Here is a 24,483-nt window from a genome sequence, read left to right as displayed (position 1 = left end):
TAATAAAGTACTGTTCTTGCTACATCTCGCTCCACAAAGGACATGGCCACGCAGACATGCAACTTCAAATTTAGCATGCAACTTCAAATTTAGCATGCAGCTGTGAAATCGCCCAGCGTCATGATAGCGTCCCCGTCTCCCCCCCAGCTGTGCAACACACCACCAAACTCTCACCTCATGTGGCGAAGTCACCAGCTACACAACTGGTAGCCCAGAAAGGACAGAAGGAATACTCCTGTGAAGACTTCCCATGTCGTCCAGCCAGCCAACATCTAAGTCTTCCTCTGCTAACTAGAAAGGCTTGATGAAGTCAAAGAAAGGCAAACAATCGTCTCCTTCGCTGACCCAAACATCCTTTTTGAGTGTGTCATCACATGGTACCCTTGCCAGGCCGACCTCTGTGTCGCCAGTGCGCACTACCAACTCCTACCCCGGGCCCTCCCAAATAACAGAAGATTTTACTCCTCTCTGGCAACCTTCGACAAACATTTCTTCAGTTGTGATGACCAGGTGAAATATCTTACAAATGTTATCCTTACTGCTACAGAACATTCCGTTCCTCGCACTTCCTTTGTACCACACAGTGTCCTGGTCCCTTGGTGGACTGAGGCATACTATGACGCAATTCACACACAGAGACGTGCTCTCCGTGTTTTTAACCATTATCCTACGATGGAAATCTGCATTCATTGTAAACAGATGTGTGCACAGTGTCATTGCGTTCTTTGGGATAGCAAAAAAGCCAGCTGTAGTTCATTCGCTAGTTCTTTTAACAACTCCACCCCCTCTTCTGTCATGTGGGCCAACCTCTAACGGCTCTCTGGGACCAAGATCCATGCCCCAATTTCTGGCCTGACAATAGCAGACAATGTCATCATGGACCCTATTGCTATCTCCAACACCTAGGGCCACAATTTGCAGAGATCTCGAGCTCGTCCCACTATCACTCTGCCTTCCTCCATCAGAAACAAGTGGAGGAGGCTTGTGCGACACCATTCTCTTGTCAGAATCATGAGAGCTACAATGCCACCTTTACTATGAGGGAGTTAGCTCGTGCACTCAATTCATCCAGATCCTCCACCCCAGGGCCAGTCACTATTAACATTCAGATTTTACAACTCCTTTCTCTTGCTGGCACGCACTTTCTGCTTCATACGTACAACTGCATCAGGGCAGATGCTGGGGTGAAGCCACTCTCATACCTGTACCTAATCCCCGTAAGCACAAATGCCTTCCTTCTAGCTACCACCCTATTTCTCTCACCATCTGTGTTTGCAAGGTGATGGAATGTATGGTTCATGCCCGGCTGGTACAGTGGCTAGAGTCTCAGAATTTACTAACTACTGCACTGTGTGGATATCAAGCAAGCCGTCTGCAGTTTAGCACTTCATCGCTTTGTCCACCCATGTCATGAATGATTTTCTGAAGAAATCTGAGACTATGGTGATGTTTTTAGATTTGGAGGAAGCCTACATCCGTATTTTCTACATGTGGGGCTTCCATTGTCGCCTGCCCCATTTCCTTCAGGAATATTTAAAAAACTAAGTTTTCAAGGTACGTTTGGGTTCTTTCTTGTCACACACCTTTATCCAGGAAAATCAGTGCCTCAGGGTTCCATCCTGACCTTCATCCTCTTTGCTATCACCATTGACCATGTAATGGCCTGTCTTCCGCTGGGCATCTCCGACTCCCTTTCCGTTGACGATTTTGCGATCTATTGCAGTTCTACACGAACCTATCTCATTGAGCAGTGTCTCGATCTTCTTTACTCGTGGAGCATTGACAATGGCTTTCATTTCCCCACTGGTAAACTGTTTGTATGAGTTTCTGACGGCGCAATTACTTTATTCCACTGTCTTTACATCTGGGACCTGTTGCTCTTCAGTTTATTGAAACAATGAAATTCCTGGGGCTCATGCTTGATAGGAAACTTTCTTGGTCCTCCCATATGTCTTACATGACAGCCCGCTGTATGTGGTCCCACAATGTCGTACATGTCCTCAATGGTACCTACTGGGTTGCAGATTGAACCACTGTCTTCCTCTTCTACTGGTCCCTCGTCTGTTCGAAACTAGACTATGGGTGTTTTGTTTATGCATATGCATATGCATGTCTGTTCCTCTTACACTGTCTCAATACTACGCACCATCGTGGCATCTGTTTGGCCACTGGTGTCTTTTACACTAACCCAGTTGAGAGTTGGTATGCAGAAGTTGTCGAACTACTGCCATCCTACCTCTGTGACTTTCACCCAGCAGATATGCATGGTGTTTGTCTGCCATGCGTGGCCACCCATTCTGCGCCTTCTTCTTCTTCTATGACTCCTTTGATCACCAGTATGGGCTGCATCCCTCTTCTCTCTTACCTCCTAGAGTTTGCTTTCGGCTCTTGCTCTGGCGGCTTAACTTCATGCTACGTGCAACTTTCCTGGTGCGTGTAAACCCTTTACTACCTTGGCTTCGTGCAGTGGCCCATATTTGCTTTGGCCTCCATTCGCTTCCTAAGAGCACTACTCCTGCCTTGCTTTATCGCCTTCCCTTTCACGGCCTTCGCATGGAATTTCGTGATAGTACCTTTGTGTGCACTGATGTCTCTTGGACTGAGTGTGATTTTGGGTGTGCCTTCGTCATTGGCACCAATATTTTTCAGTATCAGCTTCCAAAACGCTATTCAGTATTCACAGGAAAGCTCTTCACCCTGTAACAGGCCACACAATACATCCAGTGCCATAGGATTTTCAGTTGTCATCTGCCCAGACTCTTATCAGTGCCCTTCAAAGACTCTGTGTTCTGCACACCATCCATCTCTTAATGCATTGGGTCCAGGAAAGCTCTCATTAGCTCAGTCTTGATGGAGTCACTGTAATGTTTTTGTGGGTTCCTTGTCATGTCAGTCTGACAGGAAACGAGGCTGCCGATGCTGCTGCCAAGGTTGCAGTTCTTGAACCTCAGCCCACTAGTTCTTACATTCCTCTGATGATCTCTGTGTTGCCGTCTGTCAGCAGGTGGTGTCATTTTGGCATCGTTACGGTCCTCCCTTAATGGGAACAAACTCAGTTATTAAGCCTCTCACAATGGCTTGACCCTCTCGCCATGAGACTATTTTAACTAGGTTGCGTATAGGGCACTGCCTTTATACCCTTTGCCATTTGTTAAGTGGTGCTCCCCCATCACTTCACGCTTATTGGGCCCATCTTTCGACTGTCCACCATTTCCTGATGGAATGCCCTTTTTTTAACTGTTTATGTTCCCTCTCTGAGTTATCAGTCATTTTAGCCAACACCACACAGGCTGTCTGCCGCATTTTACTTTTTATCCATCGTAACAATATGGCAAAGGCCATTTAATTTTTAGTTTCTCTATGGCATATTTTGTAGACCTTCCTCCAAACCCCTATTTTTAGCTGTCTTCTCTTCCATCAGTTGGGATTTACGTAGAGTCATTTTTAACTCCTCTCTTTGTCTTCATGTTCTATGGTTTTGACATGGGTGTGTATGACCTAGTTGTTTTTGCACCCTAAAACAGTACCAAAAAAAAGGCCACTACAGCACAGAAATCAGCTTAATTTTTCAAGGACCTCCTTGACAGATCAGAGTGACCTATTAGGAAACTCTCCAGGTTTAGATTTAAAAGAGCATGGATTACTGGTAAGATTTTGGAATGCTTTTGGTAGCTTATTGAAAATGGATGCAGCAGAATAATGAACACTTTTCTGTACAAGATTTGAAGTAGTGTGATAGAAATGCAGGTTAGATTTTTGCCTGGTATTAACTGAGTGAAAGCAGTTAATTCTTGGGAATTAGCTGATACTATTAATAAGAAAACACAGTAAATAATACCATGCTCTAACAGTTTCGGTGACTTGAGAAGCGGTGCAAAAGTTGATTGTAAACTTCGCAGCTCTCTCACTTCAGTTGACTTACTTGAAACATTCAGTCGATCCTCTTCTCTGGATATGTGATTGTGTCAATCTCCACACCTTCTTCTCTGAAGAAATAATGCTCGTTAGAGGAACTAAAAAATACTGTCGCTCACTAGAAATAATTTGGTACCTTCATACTTTCAGTTAGGCTCAGGTATATTTTCGTATCCACAAGTTTCGCGCAAGCATACAAACTCTTGCAAGTCAACTATGTCTGTAACCATTAGATACTATGAAATATAATCATAATTGCCTGGTTTTAGCAACCAAATAATTTGTAGATGTCACATGCGTCTTGCTCCGATCAGAGCTAAGACATGAAGTAGGTTAAAAGTCTATAGTCAATTGTTCATTTCTCTTTTTCTACAGTAATCACTTTCACTAACACCTGTGGTGCTGGCAGCAAACACTTTTTGGCATCATTGAACTACCGTGCTTACAGTATTCTCATGACAAACTTCTAACTTGCACACAGAAATGAGTGGCACAGTATATATGCTTCCCCTTGTCCACACTCGTACTTAAAATGTCGGGTGTTCGAGATGGTGGAAGGCCGAGTGTCTAGAATTTACACCGAAATTCTCGAGGCACTACAATACGTCACAAGCAAATCTCAATCAGCAAAGTAGACATTTACTTCAGATACTGTTCTAATGCCTCCCCCCATGAACCATGGGCCTTGCCGTCGGTGGGGAGGCTTGCGTGCCTCAGCGATACAGATAGCCGTACCGTAGGTGCAACCGAAACGGAGGGGTATCTGTCGAGAGGCCAGACAAACGTGTGGTTCCTGAAAAGGGGCAGCAGCCTTTTCAGTAGTTGCAGGGGCAACAGTCTGGATGATTGACTGATCTGGCCTTGTAATAATAACCAAAACAGCCTTTCTGTGCTGGTACTGCGAACGGCTGAAAGCAAGGGGAAACTACAGCCGTAATTTTTCCAGAGGGCATGCAGCTTTACTGTATGATTAAATAATGATGGAATCCTCTTGGGTAAAATATTCTGGAGGTAAAATTCTCCCCCATTCGGATCTCTGGGCGGGGACTACTCAGGAGGATGTCGTTATCAGGAGAAAGAAAACTGGTATTCTACAGATCTACACAAAATCAAATAGGGGTAATGCAGGAGTAGGTGTAATAATGAATAGAAAAATAGGAATGTTAGTAAGCTACTACAAACAGCATAGTGAACGTATTATTGTGGCCAAGATAGATACGAAGTCCATACCTACTACAGTAGTACAAGTTTATATGCCAACTAGCTCTACAGATGACGAAGAAATTGAAGAAATGTATGATGAAATAAAAGAAATTATTCAGATAGTGAAGGGTGGTGATAATTTAATAGTCATGGGTGACTGGAATTCGGTAGTAGGAAAAGGAAGAGAAGGAAACGTAGTAGGTGAATATGGACTGGGGCAAAGAAATGAAAGAGGAACCCTCGTTTTGCTTTTGTTGATGTTCATCTTATACCTTCTTTTCAAGACACTGTCCATTCCATTCAACTGCCCTTCCAAGTCCTTTGCTGTCTCTGACAGAATTACAATGTCATCGGCGAACCTCAAAGTTTTTATTTCTTCTCCATGGATTTTAATACCTACTCCGAACTTTTGTTTTGTTTCCTTTACAGCTTGTTCACAGATTGAATAGCATCGGGGAGAGGCTACAACCCTGTATCACTCCTTTACCAACCACTGCATACTTTTCATGCCCCTCGACTCTTATAACTGCCATCTGGTTTCTGTACAGATTGTAAATAGCCTTTCGCTCTCTGTATTTTACCCCCGCCACCTTTAGAATTTGAAAGGGAGTATTCCAGTCAACATTGTCAAAAGCTTTCTCTAAGTCTACAAATGCTAGAAACGTAGGTTTGACTTTCCTTAATCTTCCTTCTAAGACAAGTCGCAAGGTCAGTACTGCCTCACGTGTTCCAGTATTTCTACGGAATCCAAACTGATCTACTAGTTTTTCCATTCATCTGTAAATAATTCGTGTTCGTATTTTGCAGCTGTGACTTATTAAACTGATATTTTGGTAATTTTCACATCTGTCAACACCTGCTTTCCTTGGGATTGGAATTATTATATTCTTCTTTAAGTCTGAGGGTATTTCGCCTGTCTCATATATCTTGCTCACCAGATTGTAGAGTTTTGTCAGGACTTGCTCTCCCAAGGCCGTCAGTAGTTCTAATGGAATGTTGTCTACTTCCGGGGCCTTGTTTCGATGAAGAAACTTGCACAGGATAGAGTAGCATGGAGAGCTGCATCAAACCAGTCTCAGGACTGAAGACCACAACAACAACACTGTTCTAATGATAATAAAGGCAGCATTTAGTCTTTGAACTAGTTCCTGAACATGATTTTTCCGGGATGGTTTGCTATCTGAACACCTACATATTTGAGCTGTTCAATCTCACTAATCATATTCCCATTCTGTCTAATGAAAATGTCAGGTTTTGTTGAACTGTGTGTTTGAAACTGTAAAAACTGAGTCTTATTGTGATTTAGCATCAGTTTAATGACTACAAGCCATGAACTTATGTCTTGAACTGAACTACTTGAAACTGTGCGAACATTGCGCACAACATACTTTACTTCCGAGCTAGTCTCATCAGCAAACAGAAATATTTTAGAATAACATGTGATACTAAAACACTTATAATTAATGTAAATAAGGAACGGGAGGGGCCCCAGCAGTTATCCCTGGGGCACCCTCCTTTAACCATGCCCCATTCAGCCCCCACATTATTGCCATTCTCAATACTATGGAGAATGACCTTTTGCTGTCCTTAAAGTAAGAGGTGAACCAATTCTGAGCTACTCCCTGTATTCCATAATGGTCCAACTTCTGGAGCAATATTTTGTGATCATCACTAACGTGTGGTTTAAGAATCGTGAAAAAGTTTTATACGTAGAGACATGGAGACATTAGAAGGTTTGAGATTGATTATACAAGGTGTTCAAAAACGGTGTTGAATTCTTTGAGAGGTCATAGTAGTCACCAGAACAAGAAATTAAGTCCAACAAAAAAAAAGGGTCTGGAGACGAATACTTTCTGAGACAAACATGTTTTATAGAAAGGGTTGCACAATGCCATGTTGTAGATATTAGTGTAGTCATTGCATTGGCACTCTGTCAAATGTGTCGACGAGGTATTACGTCGTCTTACTCACAGTACTCTATATACTAATAGGTGGCAGGCAGTCAGCTGTGTGGTTGGAGTCGTGTTGTTGGCTAGATTAGTTTTCATCATGTTTGGGTGCCTTATTGTACAGTACTATCAACCTTGGGTATGTGTCATGGTGTTTTACCTTATTCCAAACGTGGTTTTATCTCTGTGTGTTGCTGTTATTGTGTTGTTTGTGTGTACAAATGGTGTAGTGCATGTACATTTTTCTCTTCTACCTCTTGTTAGCATGTTAGCAATGGAAGCTCATTAGTCAACAAATGAAATGCTGGATAGCAATATTCTGCTACGGTTTATCAAATGGATGTAGTCTGTGAGCCCATCCTGAAAAATATCTACCATGTAGAGAACTCTCTGATAGTCTGTTCAGCAGACTTTTCCAGCATCTGTGGGGGACAGGTACGCTTGCACATCGGAAGACCGACAGTGGAAGGCCTCACACAGTCTGTGTGCCTGACATGGGGAATCATGTGCTACCTTTGGTGGAAGCAACCCCTGGGACCAGTGTGCAATGATTAGCAGCAACAGAAGGTCTGCCTCACTCTTTTACATGGGGTACTTCATGAACAATTGCTGCACCCTTATCATTTACAGCATGCTCACACTCTAAGGCCACAGGATCATCGTGTCAGATAGCAGTTATGTCAGTGGCTGTTGCAGAAGTGTGCCACAGATCCACTGTTCACATCCAAGATTTTATTTACCAAAGAGGCTGCGTCCACAAGAGATGTTGTTAATTTCCATAACCAGCATGTATGGTCAGATGTAAGTGGGCAAGAAATTAAGAAAAGACCGCATCAGCACCAATTCTCAATTAACATATGGGCAGACATATTTGGTGATAGATTAATAGGGCCATACGTGCTACCACAAAGGTTAACAGGAGTGCGTTGCTGTGCCATTGCAGCAACAAATACAAATGTGGTTCATGTGTGATGGCACACTAGCACACTTTCATTACAATGTGCACCAACACCTGACGCAGACATTTCAGGTCTGCTGGATTAGTCAGAGGGCCCCACACCTTGGCCTGCCTGTTCTCCAGAATTCAGTCAGGTAGACTTTTGGTTATGGAGACACTTGACAGAATTGGTCTGCGATACACCAATCACCAATATGCATACACTAGAGGGTCACGTCTCCTATGCATGCCGGCAAATACAACAAAGAAGTCATTCCTTATGCTGGATGGCAAAAGGGTGCATTGTCATGAATGGATGTCACATTGAACACTTCCTGTAAATGCGTGTTTACTGCAGAAAGTATACATTTCACGACCAGTGTTCATTGGGCTTATTTTTCTACTCCACCTCTCAAAGTATCATAGACATTTTTTAACACCGTCTATAACAGTAGGACAGAGATTCCAGAATAAGATTTTAAATTTTAAGATATTTACAGGACTAGATGGGGACTCTGGCCATGGCTATGAACTGTAGATTAAAACTAAAGAAATTGCAAAGAGGTAGGAAGTTAGGGAGATGGGACCTGGATAAGTTGAAATTGCCAGTGGTTGTTCGGAGTATCAGAGGTATCATGGGGCAATGACTGACTAGAACAGGGGAGAGGAGTATGGTAGATGATGGATGGGTGGCTTTAAGAGAGGGAGTAGTGAAGGCAGCAGAAGATCAAATAGTTAAAAAACAAGGCATAGTAGATGTCCTTGGATAAAGCAGGAGATATTGAATTTAATTGACGAAAGGAGAAAATATAAAAATGTACCAAGTAAAGCAGATGAAAGAGAGAACAAATGTTAGAAAATGAGATTGACTGGAAGTGCAATATGGCTAGTCAGTGATGGCTAGAGGACAAATATAAGGATGTAGAAGCATATATCAGGAGGGGAAAAGATAGATACAGCCTACAGGAAAATTAAAGAGGCCTTTGGAAAAAAAAGAGAGCACAGGCGTAAAACCAGTCCTAAATAAAGAAGGGAAAACTGAAAGGTGAAGGACTATATGGAGGGTGTGAACAAGGAAGATGACATTGCAGGCAATATTTTAGAAATGGAAGAGGACATAAATGAAGAGGAGATGGGAGATACGATACTGTGAGAAGAATTTGACAGAGCAGAGCACCAAGTCAAAAAAAGGACCCAGGAGTAGTCAAAACTATTGATAGCCTTGGGAGAGCCAGCCATGACAAAACTCTTCCGTATGGTGAGCAAGGTGTATGAGACAGGCAAAATACCCTCAGACTTAAAGAAGAATGTAGTAATTTCAATTCCATAGAAAGCATTTGCTGGCAGGCTGAATATTATCGAACTATCAGTGTAATAAATCATGGTTGCAAAATGCATGAACTTTTTACAGAAGAATGGAGGAACTGGTAGAAGCCGACTTCAGGGAATATCAGTTTGGATTCCAGAGAAATGTGGTCACATCCAACTTATCTTTTAAGCTGGCGTTAAGGAAAGGCACGCTTACATTTATAGCATTTGTAGACTTAGAGAAAGTGTATAAACAATTATACTGTAATACTCTCTTTGAAACTCGGAAGGTAGCAGGAGTTAAATACAGGGAGCAACAGACTGTTTATAACTTCTACAGAAACCACATGGTAGATGTAAGAGTCAAAGGGCAGCAGTGGTTGAGAAGGGAGTGGGACAGGGGTGTAGCCTATCCCCAACGTTATTAAACTGTATGTTGAGCAAGCAGTAAAGGAAACCAAAGAAAAATTTGGAGGAATTAAAGTTCAGGAAAAAGAAATAAAAACTTTGAGGTTTGTCAATGCCACTGCAATTCTGTCAGGCAGCAAACAACTTGGAAGAGCAATTGAATGGACTGGACAGTGTCTTGAAAGATGGATATAAAATGAACATCAACAAAAGCAAAACAGCCCCCAGGGGCTCAGCATTCACTTGCTGAGTACGGGCTTGGCGACCCCGGAGTCCTGAGCTGGTGACTGGTCAGCGCCGCCAGTCTCCTGTCACCATAACCCCCGGACATGCTTCAGCGACCACCGTACAGTGCGGCGGTGCAATGTTGTGTGCTGCGGGGAATGGTAATGTTAGCTTGACCGCCTGGATTGCGAGGAAGGCCAACCTCTATAAAAACCCCTCAATCTTTCGGTATGCTCCGTGCCTAGAAGATGCATGGCTGTTGGGGTGGAACAGTCACAAGCGGGCAACCTCTGGGGCACCTGCCACACCCCAGTTGTATAAGGCTTACTCAGGCACACGGGGCTCTGTCTGAGTGGACCGTTAGTTCCCTAGCTGCTCGTGGGACCGCAGTGGACCCTTCGACCTCTACATTTTCCCCTACCAGTGGCTTGGGTGTGCCACTGGTAGGAAAACACACCCCATCAAAAAAGCGGCTAAGCGCTGCGAATCCTCCAGAGCATGGTGTTGCTAGAGATTTAACAGACTGTCGTAACGGAACACATGCTGATAATCAGAATGTCGTTTTGATTATTAAATGGAAGGAGGGTAGCTTTGAGAGCGTTTCTCCCTTTTACATCCACAAGGGTCTTGAGGGAATTGAAATCTGTGAAGCGACTGCGCAATGGAACTCTGTTAGTTGAGACTTATAGTTCCCGTCAAGTCGCTTCCCTTCGGAAAGCAACCTGTCTTGGAGAGTACGCTATCGAGATCGAGCTCCACTCCACTTTGAATTATAGTAAGGGTGTTGTGACGTGTAGGGACTTGGTGGATATCCCCATAGACGAGTTAAAATCTGAGTGGGCTGACGAAGGTACTGTTGACGTGCAGCATATTATGAAACGAGTCGATGGGGACCTCGTCAAATCTGACTCGTTTATTCTCACGTTCAGTTGCCCGAGACTCCCAGAGCATATTAAAGCGGGTTCTTACGTTTGTCAGTACGGCCATATTTCCCCAACCCAATGCGCTGTTTTAAATGTCAGTGCTTTGGGCATACTATGTTGGGGTGCAATGGGATAACCACTTGTGGTAAATGTGGTCAGCCTGCCCATGACGGAGCCGAATGTTCATCGCCTGTGAAGTGTGTGAATTGCTCTGGGAGTCACCCTGTCTGGAGCCGGATCTGCCCCATGTATCTCGAAGATCGGAAGGTACAGGAGATTAATATATCTAAGCGCATCCCCTATGGTGAGGCCAAGAAGCTCTTTAAGGCCATGCAACCTCCTGTGTTTTCAACATCTTTCGCTTTCGCTCTGAAAAAAACGGTACAAATGGCCACTTTTGCTACGCAAATGGAGGTTACTAGTGTTAGCACTAATACCTGCATTTGTCAGTGCACTTGTGCTGCTGCGGTTGTATTGCAATCTGCGACTCTCCCCGCTACGTCGGACAAGGCCGTGGTTGCTGACATTGGGGTACTTCCTGCCTCTCCCCATATAGCGCTTTCTGCCCAGCCAAGTAAAGCTCCAACTGTTGACAAGGCTCTGCATTCTAAGCCCCCCCAAGACAAAGACGCAGAAGATGAAGGTTTTGCCACCTGAGGAGACTAGTCAGGGTCGGTCTGCTGACGAGGCCATCGTACTGTCTGACATCTCCTGCGGGTCGTCATCGGAGCTTATGGACATTGATGTCGACCAGGGGCGATCTTCTCGTCCCAGGAATAAATCTCCAGCCAGTACGGGCTCTCCTCCAAAGCACAGAGGCAGGGTGAAAGTTCAGCCACCCTGATCACTGGCTCCCATATTACAGTGGAACCTGAATGGGTTCAGGACGCATGTGGCCGAATTACAACTCTTTGTATGAGAGTGCCCTTTGTGCTTATGTCTCCAAGAGACACATTTTCTGGCCACTGATGCTCCTTCTTTACGGGGCTATACCATATATCGAAAAGGTGATCTGACGGGGGAAAGGGCAAAGGATGATGTTGCGGTTTTTGTCCGTGACATGCACCCCTCATCTGAGCTCCCTCTCGTCACCGACTTGCAAGCAGTTGCAGTTGACGTTCTTGTGGGTCGGAGGCTCACAGTCTGTCAGTTTATGTACCGCCTCTGGATGTAATAGACTCTGAGGCTCTCACAGACCTTATTAGCCAACTCCCTCGCCCATTTCTTATTCTGGGGGACTTCAATGCTCATAATGTCGTATGGGGCTCTCCAACTACTTGCCACAGGGGTCGCATTCTGGAAAGCTTAATGATGTCTGAAGAACTGTGCATCCTCAACTCTGGTGCTCCCACTCATTTCTGTACTGCTTCCGGGTCGTCATCAGCTGTTGACCTTTCCTTTTGCTCTCCAGCACTCGCGGATTCTGCTCTGTGGGAGGCTGCTGCTGACCTCCATTCTAGTGACCACTTCCCCCTTTGGAACAACTCCCTCCGTAGTGTGTATGGCTAGGTAACCAACAAGTGTAGCTAGTCCGTGTGATAGGTCTGTAGTGTACCCATCTGGCTAAGCCCCCTGACAACACAGGGATCACACTACTGATACCTGAGGTGTCCCCTCCTATGTATGCAAAGGAGTGGTTGCTTGTCTTCCTGGAGCATTGGAAATCCTAGCAATGGCCGCCATGCCATGTGGCCCTTGCTGTGGCTGGGTGACACCCATGGGAAGAGCCCCCAATCAGAATTGGTGATATCAGGGCAGAAGCTTGACACATGAAGCATGCTAAGCTGCAAAAATCTGGCCAGTCTCAAATGGCTGTCTCTTCGAATGATGAAGGATCTTCAATGCTGCTTCGTATGACCTGGCAGCCTTCTCTTACCGGACTACACCATGGGACTAGGCCAGGCTTGCCTCATGGAAGAAACACTTTGTCCACTTCCTGGTCTGTACTATTTTTTTGTGTGTTGAATATCAAGGGCAAGTTTGGTAAAGTGTAGTTTCTCAGTTAGATGCAGTCGGGTTCCCTGTTAATGAAAGATGTTTCTTTTGTAAACCCCCATCACCAGTTTTGTAAAGGCCTTTTCGCTACTGCTGTGGAGGCTGAGTTGCCACTGTAGTTGCGGTAGAGTTTGAGTTTGTGAAATGGCTTCTAGTGCAGTACACCGCTAATACAATTTCTCCTTCCCACTATTACACAGCTATGCCCCAGGGTCACGTAACAGGATAGGAGGACAAAGGTTCTACAACGCTCCAACGAGTTAGTTACAGAGAAACACAAATGAGTTACAAAGGTTTACTTATCTTTGAGATTAGTTTAAATATTGAGTCTGCAACACTGCTTGGAATAGAACACAAAAAAATGCCCTCAATGGCTAAGTGCAAATAATCATTGGTAACTTTCACATTACATAGCAAATGCAATTTACAACAACTGTCTATTCACTTCTAAAGTGTCCACTAAATGATGTCCACTGTCTAAGGCAGCCCTGGATGATGATAATGATAATGATGATGATGATGATGATGATGTATAAGCAAGTAGGTGAGAGCTGCTCTTCTGTCTTCCGAATAGGCGTCTGTCCATTGTCCAGTCATTGGCGCATTGTTCTCGGTCTACAATTGGCTAAGGTGAAGTCAATATCTTTATTCTCAGCGCTGGTGGAACTTGCGCAAGTGGCAAGTGTCTATGGCACTGGCACCAACTTGCATCTGTGCACCTGTGATGCTTTTGTCCTGGCTGTGCCTTATTCGGAAGACACAGCATCATCTGCCACCCAGGCTCCAGCCCTTATTGCTGTGTTCCCCTTGACGATGTCTCTGCATCTGCTACACCTCACCAGACTCTGAATATGGTCCAGGGAGTAATTTTTCATATGGATCTCATCCTCCAAACTGATGAGGAACCCCAGGCTAATCTGGAGTGATGTGGCATTCATTTTGTTCGATGTAGAGGCAACAGTACCAATACCATAAACTTCGTTCTGGCTTTTGAGGGCGTACCCTTCAAGAGGAGGTCAAGGTTTTGTGCTGCAGATGTGATGTGAAGCTGCACGTCCCACCATCCATGAGGTGCTTTCGGTGCTCGCGTATTGGGCATATGTCTTCCTGCTGTATGGTGGACCCTCTGTCTGGGGACTGTGGCCACCCACTCCATAAGGGATGCCTTTACATTCTGCCACCCGTATGTCAACTGTTGTGACTGCCATTCTCCATGCTTGCCAGATTGCCCAGTTTACAATAAAGAAAAGAAGATCCAAGAGTACAAGTCCCAGGATCATCTATCTTATGCTGATCTCTCCAAAAATATGACTGCCTCCACCCAATATTGGTTTCTTCTACTTTCCGCCTCCTACCTCAGCACTGTCCCCTCTCATCTCCCCCTCTCTGCAGTCCTCTCGCTCTCGCATCTGTGTTCTGCTCCCCCTCCCTGGCCAAAGAAGTGCCCTCCTTCTTTAGTGTGTGCCGGTGGTAGGGACCTCCTCTCCTCGGCATCTCTCAGGCAGGATAAGTCTCAGGGTCTCTGGAGGTGCCGTTTCCCCCTGACAACTTGAGTCTGACATGTTATTTGTGGCTGTCACACTATTCTCGTTGGTAACAACCACTCACTTAGTTGGATGACATCTTCTCAGGTTCTTTACATATAACCTGGACTGTCACGTCCGCAGCTCATGGTCTTGTGATCGCATTCTCCTTTCCCGAGAACAGGTCCCTGGTTTGATTCCCTGCGGGGTCAGGGATTTTCACCTGCCCCAAGATGACAGGGTGTTTGTGTTGTCCTCATTATTTCATTATCATTCATGAAAGTGGTGAGATTGGCCTGAGCAAAGGTTTGGAATTTGTATTGGTGCTGTTAACTGCACAGTTGAGCACCCCACAAACTAATCGATTGGTGCTGATAACTGCACAGTTGAGCACCCCACAAACTAATTGTGACAGATATTATCATCACGTACTGAAAAATACAAAAACTTTTCCTTTTATCCTGTGTTCTGTCTTTCTTCAAGAAATGCACTTCCATGATGACCACTCTCCAACGTTTCAGGGCTGTCGGGCATTCTGAGAGTATTGTGTGTGTCTCGTCAAACCACCTGGAGGAATCAGTACTTTGCTTCGGACCAATGTCATCAGTGACTGGATCCCCCCCGCATACCAACCTAGAAGCAATAGCGGTATGAGTGCAAACAACCCCAACAATAACCATTTGCTTTATCTACCTCCCTCCAGTTAGATCACTTCCTTACATTGATCTGCCTGTCTTAATACAGCAACTCCCATCCTCCTACCACCTCCTCGGGGACTTCAATGCACACCACCCCATGTGGGGGGAGAGCCACTTGAATTAGAAGGGGTCTTCTAATTGACCAACTTATAACAGACTTTGATTTGTCTCTTCTCAGTGACGGTTCCCCTACCCACTTGAGTACTGCTCACAGCACATTTTCTGCTATCGATCTCATGATCTCTTCTCCTGCTCTCATGGCTTCCCTACATTGTTCATCCCATGATGATCTTTGTGATAGTGATCAGGGTCATATCCTGCGGGTGCTCTCTTGGAGAACACATTATGACACTCTTTGCAACACATCGGCATTCTCTTCCTATCCTCTTATGACACTGCTCCATGCCCAGATTCCATCTACAACTCACATTCGGGAGGACGACGGTTCAATCCCGTCTCCGGCCATCCTGATTTAGGTTTTCCGTGATTTCCCTAAATCGTTTCAGGCAAATGCCCGAATGGATCCTTTGAAAGGGCACGGCCGATTTCCTTCCCAATCCTTCCCTAACCCGAGCTTGTGCTCCGTCTCTAATGACCTCGTTGTCGACGGGATGTTAAAACACTAACCACCACCACCATCCATCTACAACCAGATGATCCAACACTTGAACAGTACCCAGAGGCAACATCACCTCTGGGTGTTCAACTGCATTTGGCTCATTGGTGCCTTCCCCTTGCAATGGCAAGAGAGCATAGTTATTCCTGTCCTTATGCCTTGGAAGAATCCAACATTTCTGCTATCGCCTGGTTAGACTGACCAACATACTTTGAAAACTGCTCAGGAGAATTGTTTACTTCTGACTTTGTTGGATACTTGAATCTATGAGCGCTTTGCCCCCATGTCAATGTGGCTTCCAGGAAGGATGATCTGCAACTGACCATTTACTCATATTGGAAACAGCAACCTGAGAGGCTTTTATTAACTGCCGGCACCTTGTCACAATCTTCTTTGACCCATATAAGGCAAACAACACAGATTGGTGCTGTTGCATTTTAGTTACTCTCCATGACTGGGGCTTTTGTGGCCCCCTTCAGATTTTTATCTGCGATTTTTTATCGTACTCGCTTTTCCAGGTTCAAGTTGGCACTTCACTCAACACCCCTCGCATCCAGGGGAACGGTATCCCACGAGGTTCTGTTTTAAGTGTCACACTCTTCCTCATAGCCATCAATGGGCTTGTAACCTCTGTTGGACCTCTGGTTACCCCAGCGTTGTACATTGATTTTTGCATCTCGTGCAGCTCCCACTCGATAGCACCTGCTGAATGCCAGCCCAAAGGCACCATCTGATGCGCCTCTGCATGGGCCTTCTCCCACTCCTTCCAGTTTCTTCTTTCAAAATGCAGGTTCTGCATTTTTGCCATCAACCTACAGTACACCCTGATCCAGAACTTTGTTTACGGGACCAACTCTCCGATGTTGTAGCACAGTCCCATTTCTTGGCCTTAGTTTTTATAAAAAGGTAACATGGCTGCCCCATATTCAATAACTGAAGACTTAAGTGCATTTGGAAGCCTAATGCTCTCCTGCTCTTGGCCCACACATCTTTGGGTGCAGACCGTGCTGCTCTTCTCCATCTTTACTGTGCTCTGGTTTTGTTTAGATTAGATTATGGTTGTCAGGTTTATGGTTTCACAGCTCATTCCACACTGAAAGTAAGTGACCCTGTCCATCATTATAGGTTGCATCTGCCTATTGGCACCTTTCACACTAGTCCTGTTGACAGTCTCTGCACTGAAGTGGGGATTCTGCATCTAAAAACACGACAGAGCCAACTCGTAGTTTCTTACATAATCACCATTTGACGATTTTTCTGACCATCCTGTGTATCCCAAACCCTTTCTCAAATAAGGCATATCTCCCTCCTGATACTCATACTTGGGTGGGATTGGTGGTTGGGATACGTCTCACTTCCATCTGTTGGCTCTCCATCTCCACTCACTGGACAGTGGCCCGTGTACTTCCTCTGACACCCCTCTTGGACGCTGCCTCGACTGTGGATTGGGACTGACCTATTCCAGGATACTAATGTCTCTGTTGCCCCTAAACTATTCCAGCATCTTGTAGTTCTATCCTTGGAAAGTTCCAGGGTACTTCCATCTTCCACACAGATGGTTTTAAAGTAATAGATAAGGCAGGATATATTTCACATCTCTTCTACTGACATGGAACACTAGTGACTGCCAGGATCAAGTAGTGAGTTCATGGCAGAGCTGCTAGTCATTAATAGGGCCCGCCATTTTGTTCTGAAGCCTCCCGCCACAGTGTTTTAATACTTACCAACTCTGTTTGCAGCTTGCAGGCCGTACACTGATGGCTAGAGAGGCAGATACTTGCCCCCATTCCCTTTCATGACTCCATGTGCAGGTATTTGGATACACATAAAATATCTCTGCCCAAAAGTGAAATAACATCTGGTGGGTTACTGATGTCAATAATAAACTCTGCACGATCCAAGTGGCTACTGCAGTTTGACCTCATCCTTCCTCTCCTCTCAGGAGGAGCCCACTGTATTATGCTAACTACACCTTCATTATACTAGGTCACCCATTGTTTTCTCTTGCGTTAATGAGGCACCTCCACAATATGGCTTTGGAGACAGACTGACGGTATTCCATACATTGGTGGGATTGCCCCCTTCTTTTGGCTCTTGTTACTAAGTATAGCCTTCCAGATTCCTTGTATTTAATATTAGCAGACAATCCATGCATGTTTGAACTGGTCCTCAGTTTCATATGTGAAAGTGATTTTTATTTGTGAAAGTGATTTTTATTTTTCCTTTACTCCTGGAGCTGGGTCAGGGTGATTGTGGTTGGGGCATCTCTTCATGTTTTCTAGGTCTGGAACCAATGACCACTTCCTTGTGCAAAGACAGCTCTTTTATCCCTCTGCTTTTCCAGTTTTTAGATTTGGCTTACTCTTTTATGCCTTCTACTGTGTGAGTTTTAACTTCCTCACTTTATGGTTTGACACCTCTGTCTGGCTCCACCCACTTTTAGCTGAATGACTATCTTACACAAGTAACTTTTGAATTGTGGGACTACTTACTCACCATTTAGTCCTATAACCCCCTCAATCAATCAGAAGGATGTAGGTTGCTGTAGTTATTCAGAGATGAAGAGGCTTGCAAAGGATAGAGTAGCATGGAGAACAGCTTCAAACTAGTATTTGGACTGAAGACAGCAGCAACAACAACAACAGCCACCTTCTACAGGATCATACCCAGTAAAGCAGTGTGATGTTCAAAACAATTTAGGGATTAATGATAGCTTTACTTTGATTTTCATCAATATACTTTTAGGAAATGTGTCCGTTATCTAATATAGATTTTTGTAATTTAAGTTAGCTTTACTTCTTATGACAAAAGATTGTTAAAAATGACACAGTGCATTAAATATGACCCGAACATAAATGTGAGACTACGGTGTAGATAAGTCTCTTAGTACAAACTTTATTTGGCATTCACAGTTTTCGGCTTCCCAACTGCCAACCACATTATGAAATACCAACCTAATATAGACCTCAGACTATGGTACAGATCATTCTATCACACTCTAGCTATAGTTTGAATACACATTTGGGGAAAATTTATGTAATCGTTTGGTCCTAGTTGTAATATTTCGTTTAGCAGTTTTCTTATTGATGTATTTGTCTCCGTTTCAGCCATTCCCTGGACATGGGGCTCAGTTATTCATGGCAAGATAGTATAGAGAAGTATTCCTCCTATCCTGAGTCCATTAGATGGATTTTCTAATCGTGAAATGTAATCCCTGTGTGTAAAAAAAGTTGTTTGCATGGAAAAAAGTATGCATAACAACACTAATGATTACAGAACAACATGACTGTGAGACTGAATGATTTCCGGCAACATGACGATTTCCTCTCGTAGTTAGTTTTTTTTACCTAAGTCGTATCTCATTGTTACATTCTATTCAATGAACTCTAGCAGAGGAATTTTGATGACGTGTTAAGTATTGAATATGTATCTCATTTCCTTGCACTTAGGGCCTCACTTGACATTGACCATAACTTGGAGCCAGAAGAACCACCTGCAAAGTGGGCACGTTTCACACACTGTAGAACGGTATGTGAGAATTCTGTGACAGTACCAGTGATTATCTCAGTTTTAATGACCACTTGTCAGTTCCACAGTTGTTAAAATAACTGTTGCTTTTGAAACATCAAATAGTTCCCAGAAAAAGAATTGAAAGTAATTGTAAACTTTTCACGTAGCCTTTCCACATAATGTTATTTGGATAGGTAAATTTCGCAACCTTCCCCAGTATAGAAACCACTAACCACACCTGCTTTAAACAAAATTTGCACTTATTCTGTAATTATGTTTGAATTTGATGTGGTGTAATAAGCAAACCTTTTCTCTTCTTTGCTTTCCTTTGCTTTCCACTGGTTTGTCAGGCAGATGCAACAAGCAACTAAAATGAATATAGTACAACAAGCATTCAGCTGTGGGGTGCACTCTCAGTCCCGACAGCCGTATTTACAAGACATGGTTAAGGATTCGATCGCAATTACCTGAAAGTGTACATTTTCTAGAAAGAATTTGAAGTCCTCAGCAAGTTCATGTTTTTAACATGTAGTTTTTGTAACAATAAATAGTTGCCACATATACAAGACCATTAACAATTTTGTATTTGCGTATTTTATTTCAGATTTTTGTGGAAATATATGCGAAAAATGTGGTACCAGTTTTACATTAAGGACGGACTTATACAGACATTTGAGAACATTCCACAACATGGACGTAAATTTAAGTAAGGGTAAAGAAACATGTGACTTGCATGATAATAAATTTCTGACTATTGCTAGCCTCGATCATCACAAGGATATGCACATACCTGCTCCTCAAAAAGTAAGTAAAATATTTCACTATACATAGAAATTTTTCAGTTTCGGTTTAAAGTATTAACAATTTCTTTCTAAAATAATACGTCAATTCCATATGTTTCTGACAAATTTGCTCTGGCTCAGCATTCATTTGCTGGGTATGTGCCTGGTGACCAGATGTTCATGAGCTAGGGACTTGTTAAAGCTGCCAGTCCTCCATCACCATAAGCTCTGGGCATGCTTCAGCAAATACTGCGTGGTGCAACAGCAGAACACTATGTGTCACAGGAAATGGGATCTTGGTTTTACCGCCCAGATCGTGAGGAAGTAAAAACCTCTATATACAGGGTGCATTTGACCTGGGACAACCAGTAGATCTGGGAAAAACCTGGGAATTTTTTAGAATGCCAGGAAATTTTTTGTTTGGTTTTAGTTTTCATTTAATTTTTTTTGTAATTTTGTCTGTTAAGGAAAAATACTCTGACAAAGCATATTACTCTATCTGGCTACTGCAGAATAATACTGCAGCAATGAAACATGAATGGGAGAGGGGGGGGGGGGGGGGAGAAGAAAAAATGCAGGAAATGCACCATACACAACAAAGTACGGTGCTCATACAAGCACCTGCCAACAGCAAAATGTGTCAAAGACTTTAGGAAGACTGTACAGTGCTTTATAACAACGAATTGCCTCCAATGAGGCCAGCCGCTGTGGCTGAGCGGTTCTAGGCACTTCAGTCTGGAACCGCGCTGCTGCTACGGTCACAGATTCGAATCCTGCCTCGGGCATGGATGTGTGTGATGTCCTTAGGTTCTTAGGTTAGTTACGTTTAAGTAGTTCTAAGTCCAGGGGACTGATGACCTCAGATGTTGAGCTCCATAGTGCTTAGAGCCATTTGAACCTCCAATGAGCACGATGTCACAGCTGTTTATATTAGATTCGTTTGAGTAGTTGCGAGTGGGCTCATGTGCATCCTCAGTTGAGTCGTCCTTGTCATACCTTCTCCCATTTCTGGCTACAGAATTTGACTGTTAGCTGTATAAACAGTAGTGGCAAGCAGCAAGATGCTACCCAGAAAAAATTTACTGGCGTACACTATCCAGTATTGCTGCAATTCGGAAATATTGTTGATCCAGGGCTGATGCTCAGAGCAGTCTGAGCTGTAGTGGGGAGTTGGATAGTCTCCACATGACCCATGTTAATATTTAGTGATTCCTTTCCATTTATTGCTCTCACGTAGAATGAAAACAAAACGGATTTCTGTGGCCGGGAGCTATCAAGTTAATTAAAATACATTCACATAATTACGGAAGGCTACAATATGTTATCAGTTTCAGATTTGATTTTATTTCCACCTTTCTGTCAGTCAAGCATTAAATGCCTTACAGAACAATGAAGTTATCTTTGTCAGTTTCCTAAAGAAATGTTGCTTTTATTAATCTTTTACATTACGGAAGTGAAACGAAGTGTTTAATTCCACACTATCGACTAGTTTCACCTGTTTGCTACATTTCAAAGGTGCATGTTTTCATCTTCTACCATGTAAGGGGCTATGCCGTAATAAAGAAGCAAACATGAGGTAATTCAGTACTGGTACTCCAAGAAAATTTACATCCGAATCTGGACATACGAATGTGCATTTTAAGCCGAATTATCATTTTAGTATGGTTCACGAAATTCCAATGCTCTGGAATATTTCTTTTATGACAGAATGTAAGATCTTTTACTGTTTTACACATATGAACGTACAAGCTTCCTGCATCATCGTAGTTGCACAAGCATGGTGATTCCTGTTATCTGGCGCTCTTTGGCAACTGCTGAAACAGATATATTTCTCTAACAGGTTGTGGGAAAATATTGCGGTTGTTTGAGAAGCGTTACTTTCAAAGTAAATTTCTGTTTATGCAAGACGAGCTGTGTGCGAGAATGTACCATGAATTTCTTAAATCACAGAGCGTTTGATTCTCATTTAAAAATAAACTATTTGAGGATGACCGTTCGGAAAAATTTTGAGCCCAGAATATCAGACATTTATGTCGTTATTAAAAATTTTACTGTCACATTTGTGTGATGTATCTTAAAGTGTTACATATGCAAAAAGATCAACATTATATGTGAAAGCTTAGCTTCTGTTACAGCATATTAATCTTAGAGAGCAATATTATACATGAAAGCTTTGATTTTCTCATAGCAACACTATGTATATTAATTTAAACCATGAACTTTTCCTATTTGTGTGCACACTCTACTTAAAAATGATATTGCTATTGCCTGACTACATCATATGTCCTTTGTTCTGAATATCCGCTGGCGAGATCATGTGACATGAGCTACGACTGGCTTGCAATCTCGATTTCAATGCTTTGGAAATAACATGCGGTGTTTGATGGAATTCATATTTATACTTTCATAATAAACAATATGCAGTATACATGTTGCTGTACATCAAAGATTTTTCCAACAATTTTTTTTCCCCACTAGTTTGGTTTTCTAAAGGGCTGTCAAATTCTATGCTGGTGTATAAAATCATAACCATTCAGAGGATTTATAAATTTTACAGTTCCCAGGAAAAGTGTAGTGTTACTTAACATGGAAAAAGCGTATTTTCACCCAGGACAAAGTGTATTTTTAACTGTGAATTCCGGAAAAATCTGGGAATTTTTTTTTCTTGTCCATGTATATACCCTGATTTAAAAAAAAAAAAAAAAAAAAAACTTCAATCTCAAGGTGTGCTGCATGCCGATGAGATGCAGGCCTGTTAAGGTAGAGCAGTCATTAGCAGGCAACCTCTGGGGAAACTGTTGAACCTCAGTTGTACGAGGCTTATTCTGGTAAGCAGGGCTCTGTCTAAGTGGACCTTTATATCCCAAGCTGCTCGTGGGTCCAAGTTGGAAACCTCTAAATTTGCTCCTCCTCCTCCTTCCAGGGGAATGGGCGAGCTGCAGGTATGTACTAACACTCAGTCTGACAAAAGGGTTCATGTAACCAATCCGCTAGACTCAGGAATGTTTCATATTTCTTGTGTATATTGTAACAGAATGCATGTTGCTAGTCAGAATAAGGAAAGAGAACAGCTTTGTAAAAGTGTCACCATTTTATTTTGAAAAAGGCTTTAGATGGATTGGAGGCACATTATTTAAAATTTGTCAAACAGGTGCGAAATGGGATATTGTTGGTCTAAACCCCAAGTTTCCAACAAGTGGCAGACCTTCAAAAAGCCAAGGAATATGCCATTGAGACTGAGCTCCATACTACTCTGAACTACAGCAAAAGTATTGTAGCGTGCAGGGATCTGGTCAACATTCCCAAAGATAAGCTGAATGGACCAAAGAAGCCACTGTGGGTGACTAAAATGTAATGAAAAGGATGGATGGCAAACTGGTTAATTGAGACTCATTTATACTTGCTTTCAACAACACAAAATACCCAGAATGCATCAAGGAAGGTTTCCTTCGCACAAGCATCTGGCCTGATGTCCCCAACCAAATGCGTTCTTTCAAATACCAGAGCTTTGGGCATACTACTGTTGGACGTAAAGGAGAAGTCACTTGTGGCAAATGTGGTAAGGTCGCTAGCGGATTTGCTTGTTCACCTCCTTCTGACGTGTGTGAATGCTCTGGGGATCATCCTGTCTGGAGTAGGGACTGCAGTGTATGTGTTGAAGAAAGGAAAATAGAACTGCTTAAAACTGTGAAGTGCATCCTGTATGATGAGGCCAGAAAAATATATAAAGCCATGCTATCCCCCATTTTCACTACCTCCTTTGCTCCTTTTCTTAAACAGCCAGTTCAGGAGACTAATGCTGCAACATAAATTGAAGCTACAAGTGTTAGCACCAGAACTAGTACTTGCATTTGTCAGTGCACTTGTGCCACTGCAGTTACTTCAAAACCCATGCTTCCCGACAGAATATTGGAGCTTCTTGCCCGTCTGTGGAGCTTCTTGCCCGTCTTCAGGTTCAGTCCAGTCCACCATCTAGTGGCACCACCACCACCATCACCACCACCACTTGTCATGTGGCTCTGAAGCTTCCCCAAGCAAAAAAAATCAGCCAAATGCAAAGAATCGGCCACTGATGGAGTCAGAAAGGGAGCAGTCTGATGATGATGATGATGATGATGATGATGATGATGATGATGATGATATCATCATCAGTGTCAATGTCACTCTCTCTGACGTCTCTCACGATTCATTTTCAGAGCTGATGCATGTTGTCAGCCTGGGGCACTCATTGCACCCTAAGACCGAGTCTCCATCCACTATGGGTCTCCTCCATGGTGGAAAAACCAGGTGAAAGTACAACCCCCATGATAAATAGCTTCCATAGTGCAGTGGAACATTAATGGGTTCAGGACACGTGGAAACTCGTTGCACAGGAATGCCCCTGCGCTTTTGTTTAAAGCATCTGATACCACTGTACTAAGGGACTATGTCCTCCATTGCAAAGATGAACCCACTAGGGATAGGGCCAAGAGAGGGATTACTGTATTTGTC

General features: G+C 43.4%; 1 protein-coding gene across 6 annotated transcripts in view; it reads left to right on the top strand.

Annotated features, from left to right (window-relative positions):
- The window catches only part of LOC126281631 (uncharacterized), a 70,822-nt gene that overhangs the window by 21,975 nt on the left and 24,364 nt on the right, over nt 1-24,483 (top strand). For all 6 annotated transcript variants that reach the window (XM_049980759.1, XM_049980758.1, XM_049980755.1 and 3 more), the window contains one exon: nt 19,815-20,014. In XM_049980759.1, coding sequence (XP_049836716.1) covers nt 19,815-20,014 — 200 coding nt within the window. The remainder of the gene's footprint in view (nt 1-19,814; nt 20,015-24,483) is intronic.

Source organism: Schistocerca gregaria, chromosome 7, assembly GCF_023897955.1.
Source record: "Schistocerca gregaria isolate iqSchGreg1 chromosome 7, iqSchGreg1.2, whole genome shotgun sequence".
Lineage (NCBI taxonomy): Eukaryota > Metazoa > Arthropoda > Insecta > Orthoptera > Acrididae > Schistocerca > Schistocerca gregaria.
This window is presented reverse-complemented; position numbering and strand designations above follow the sequence as displayed.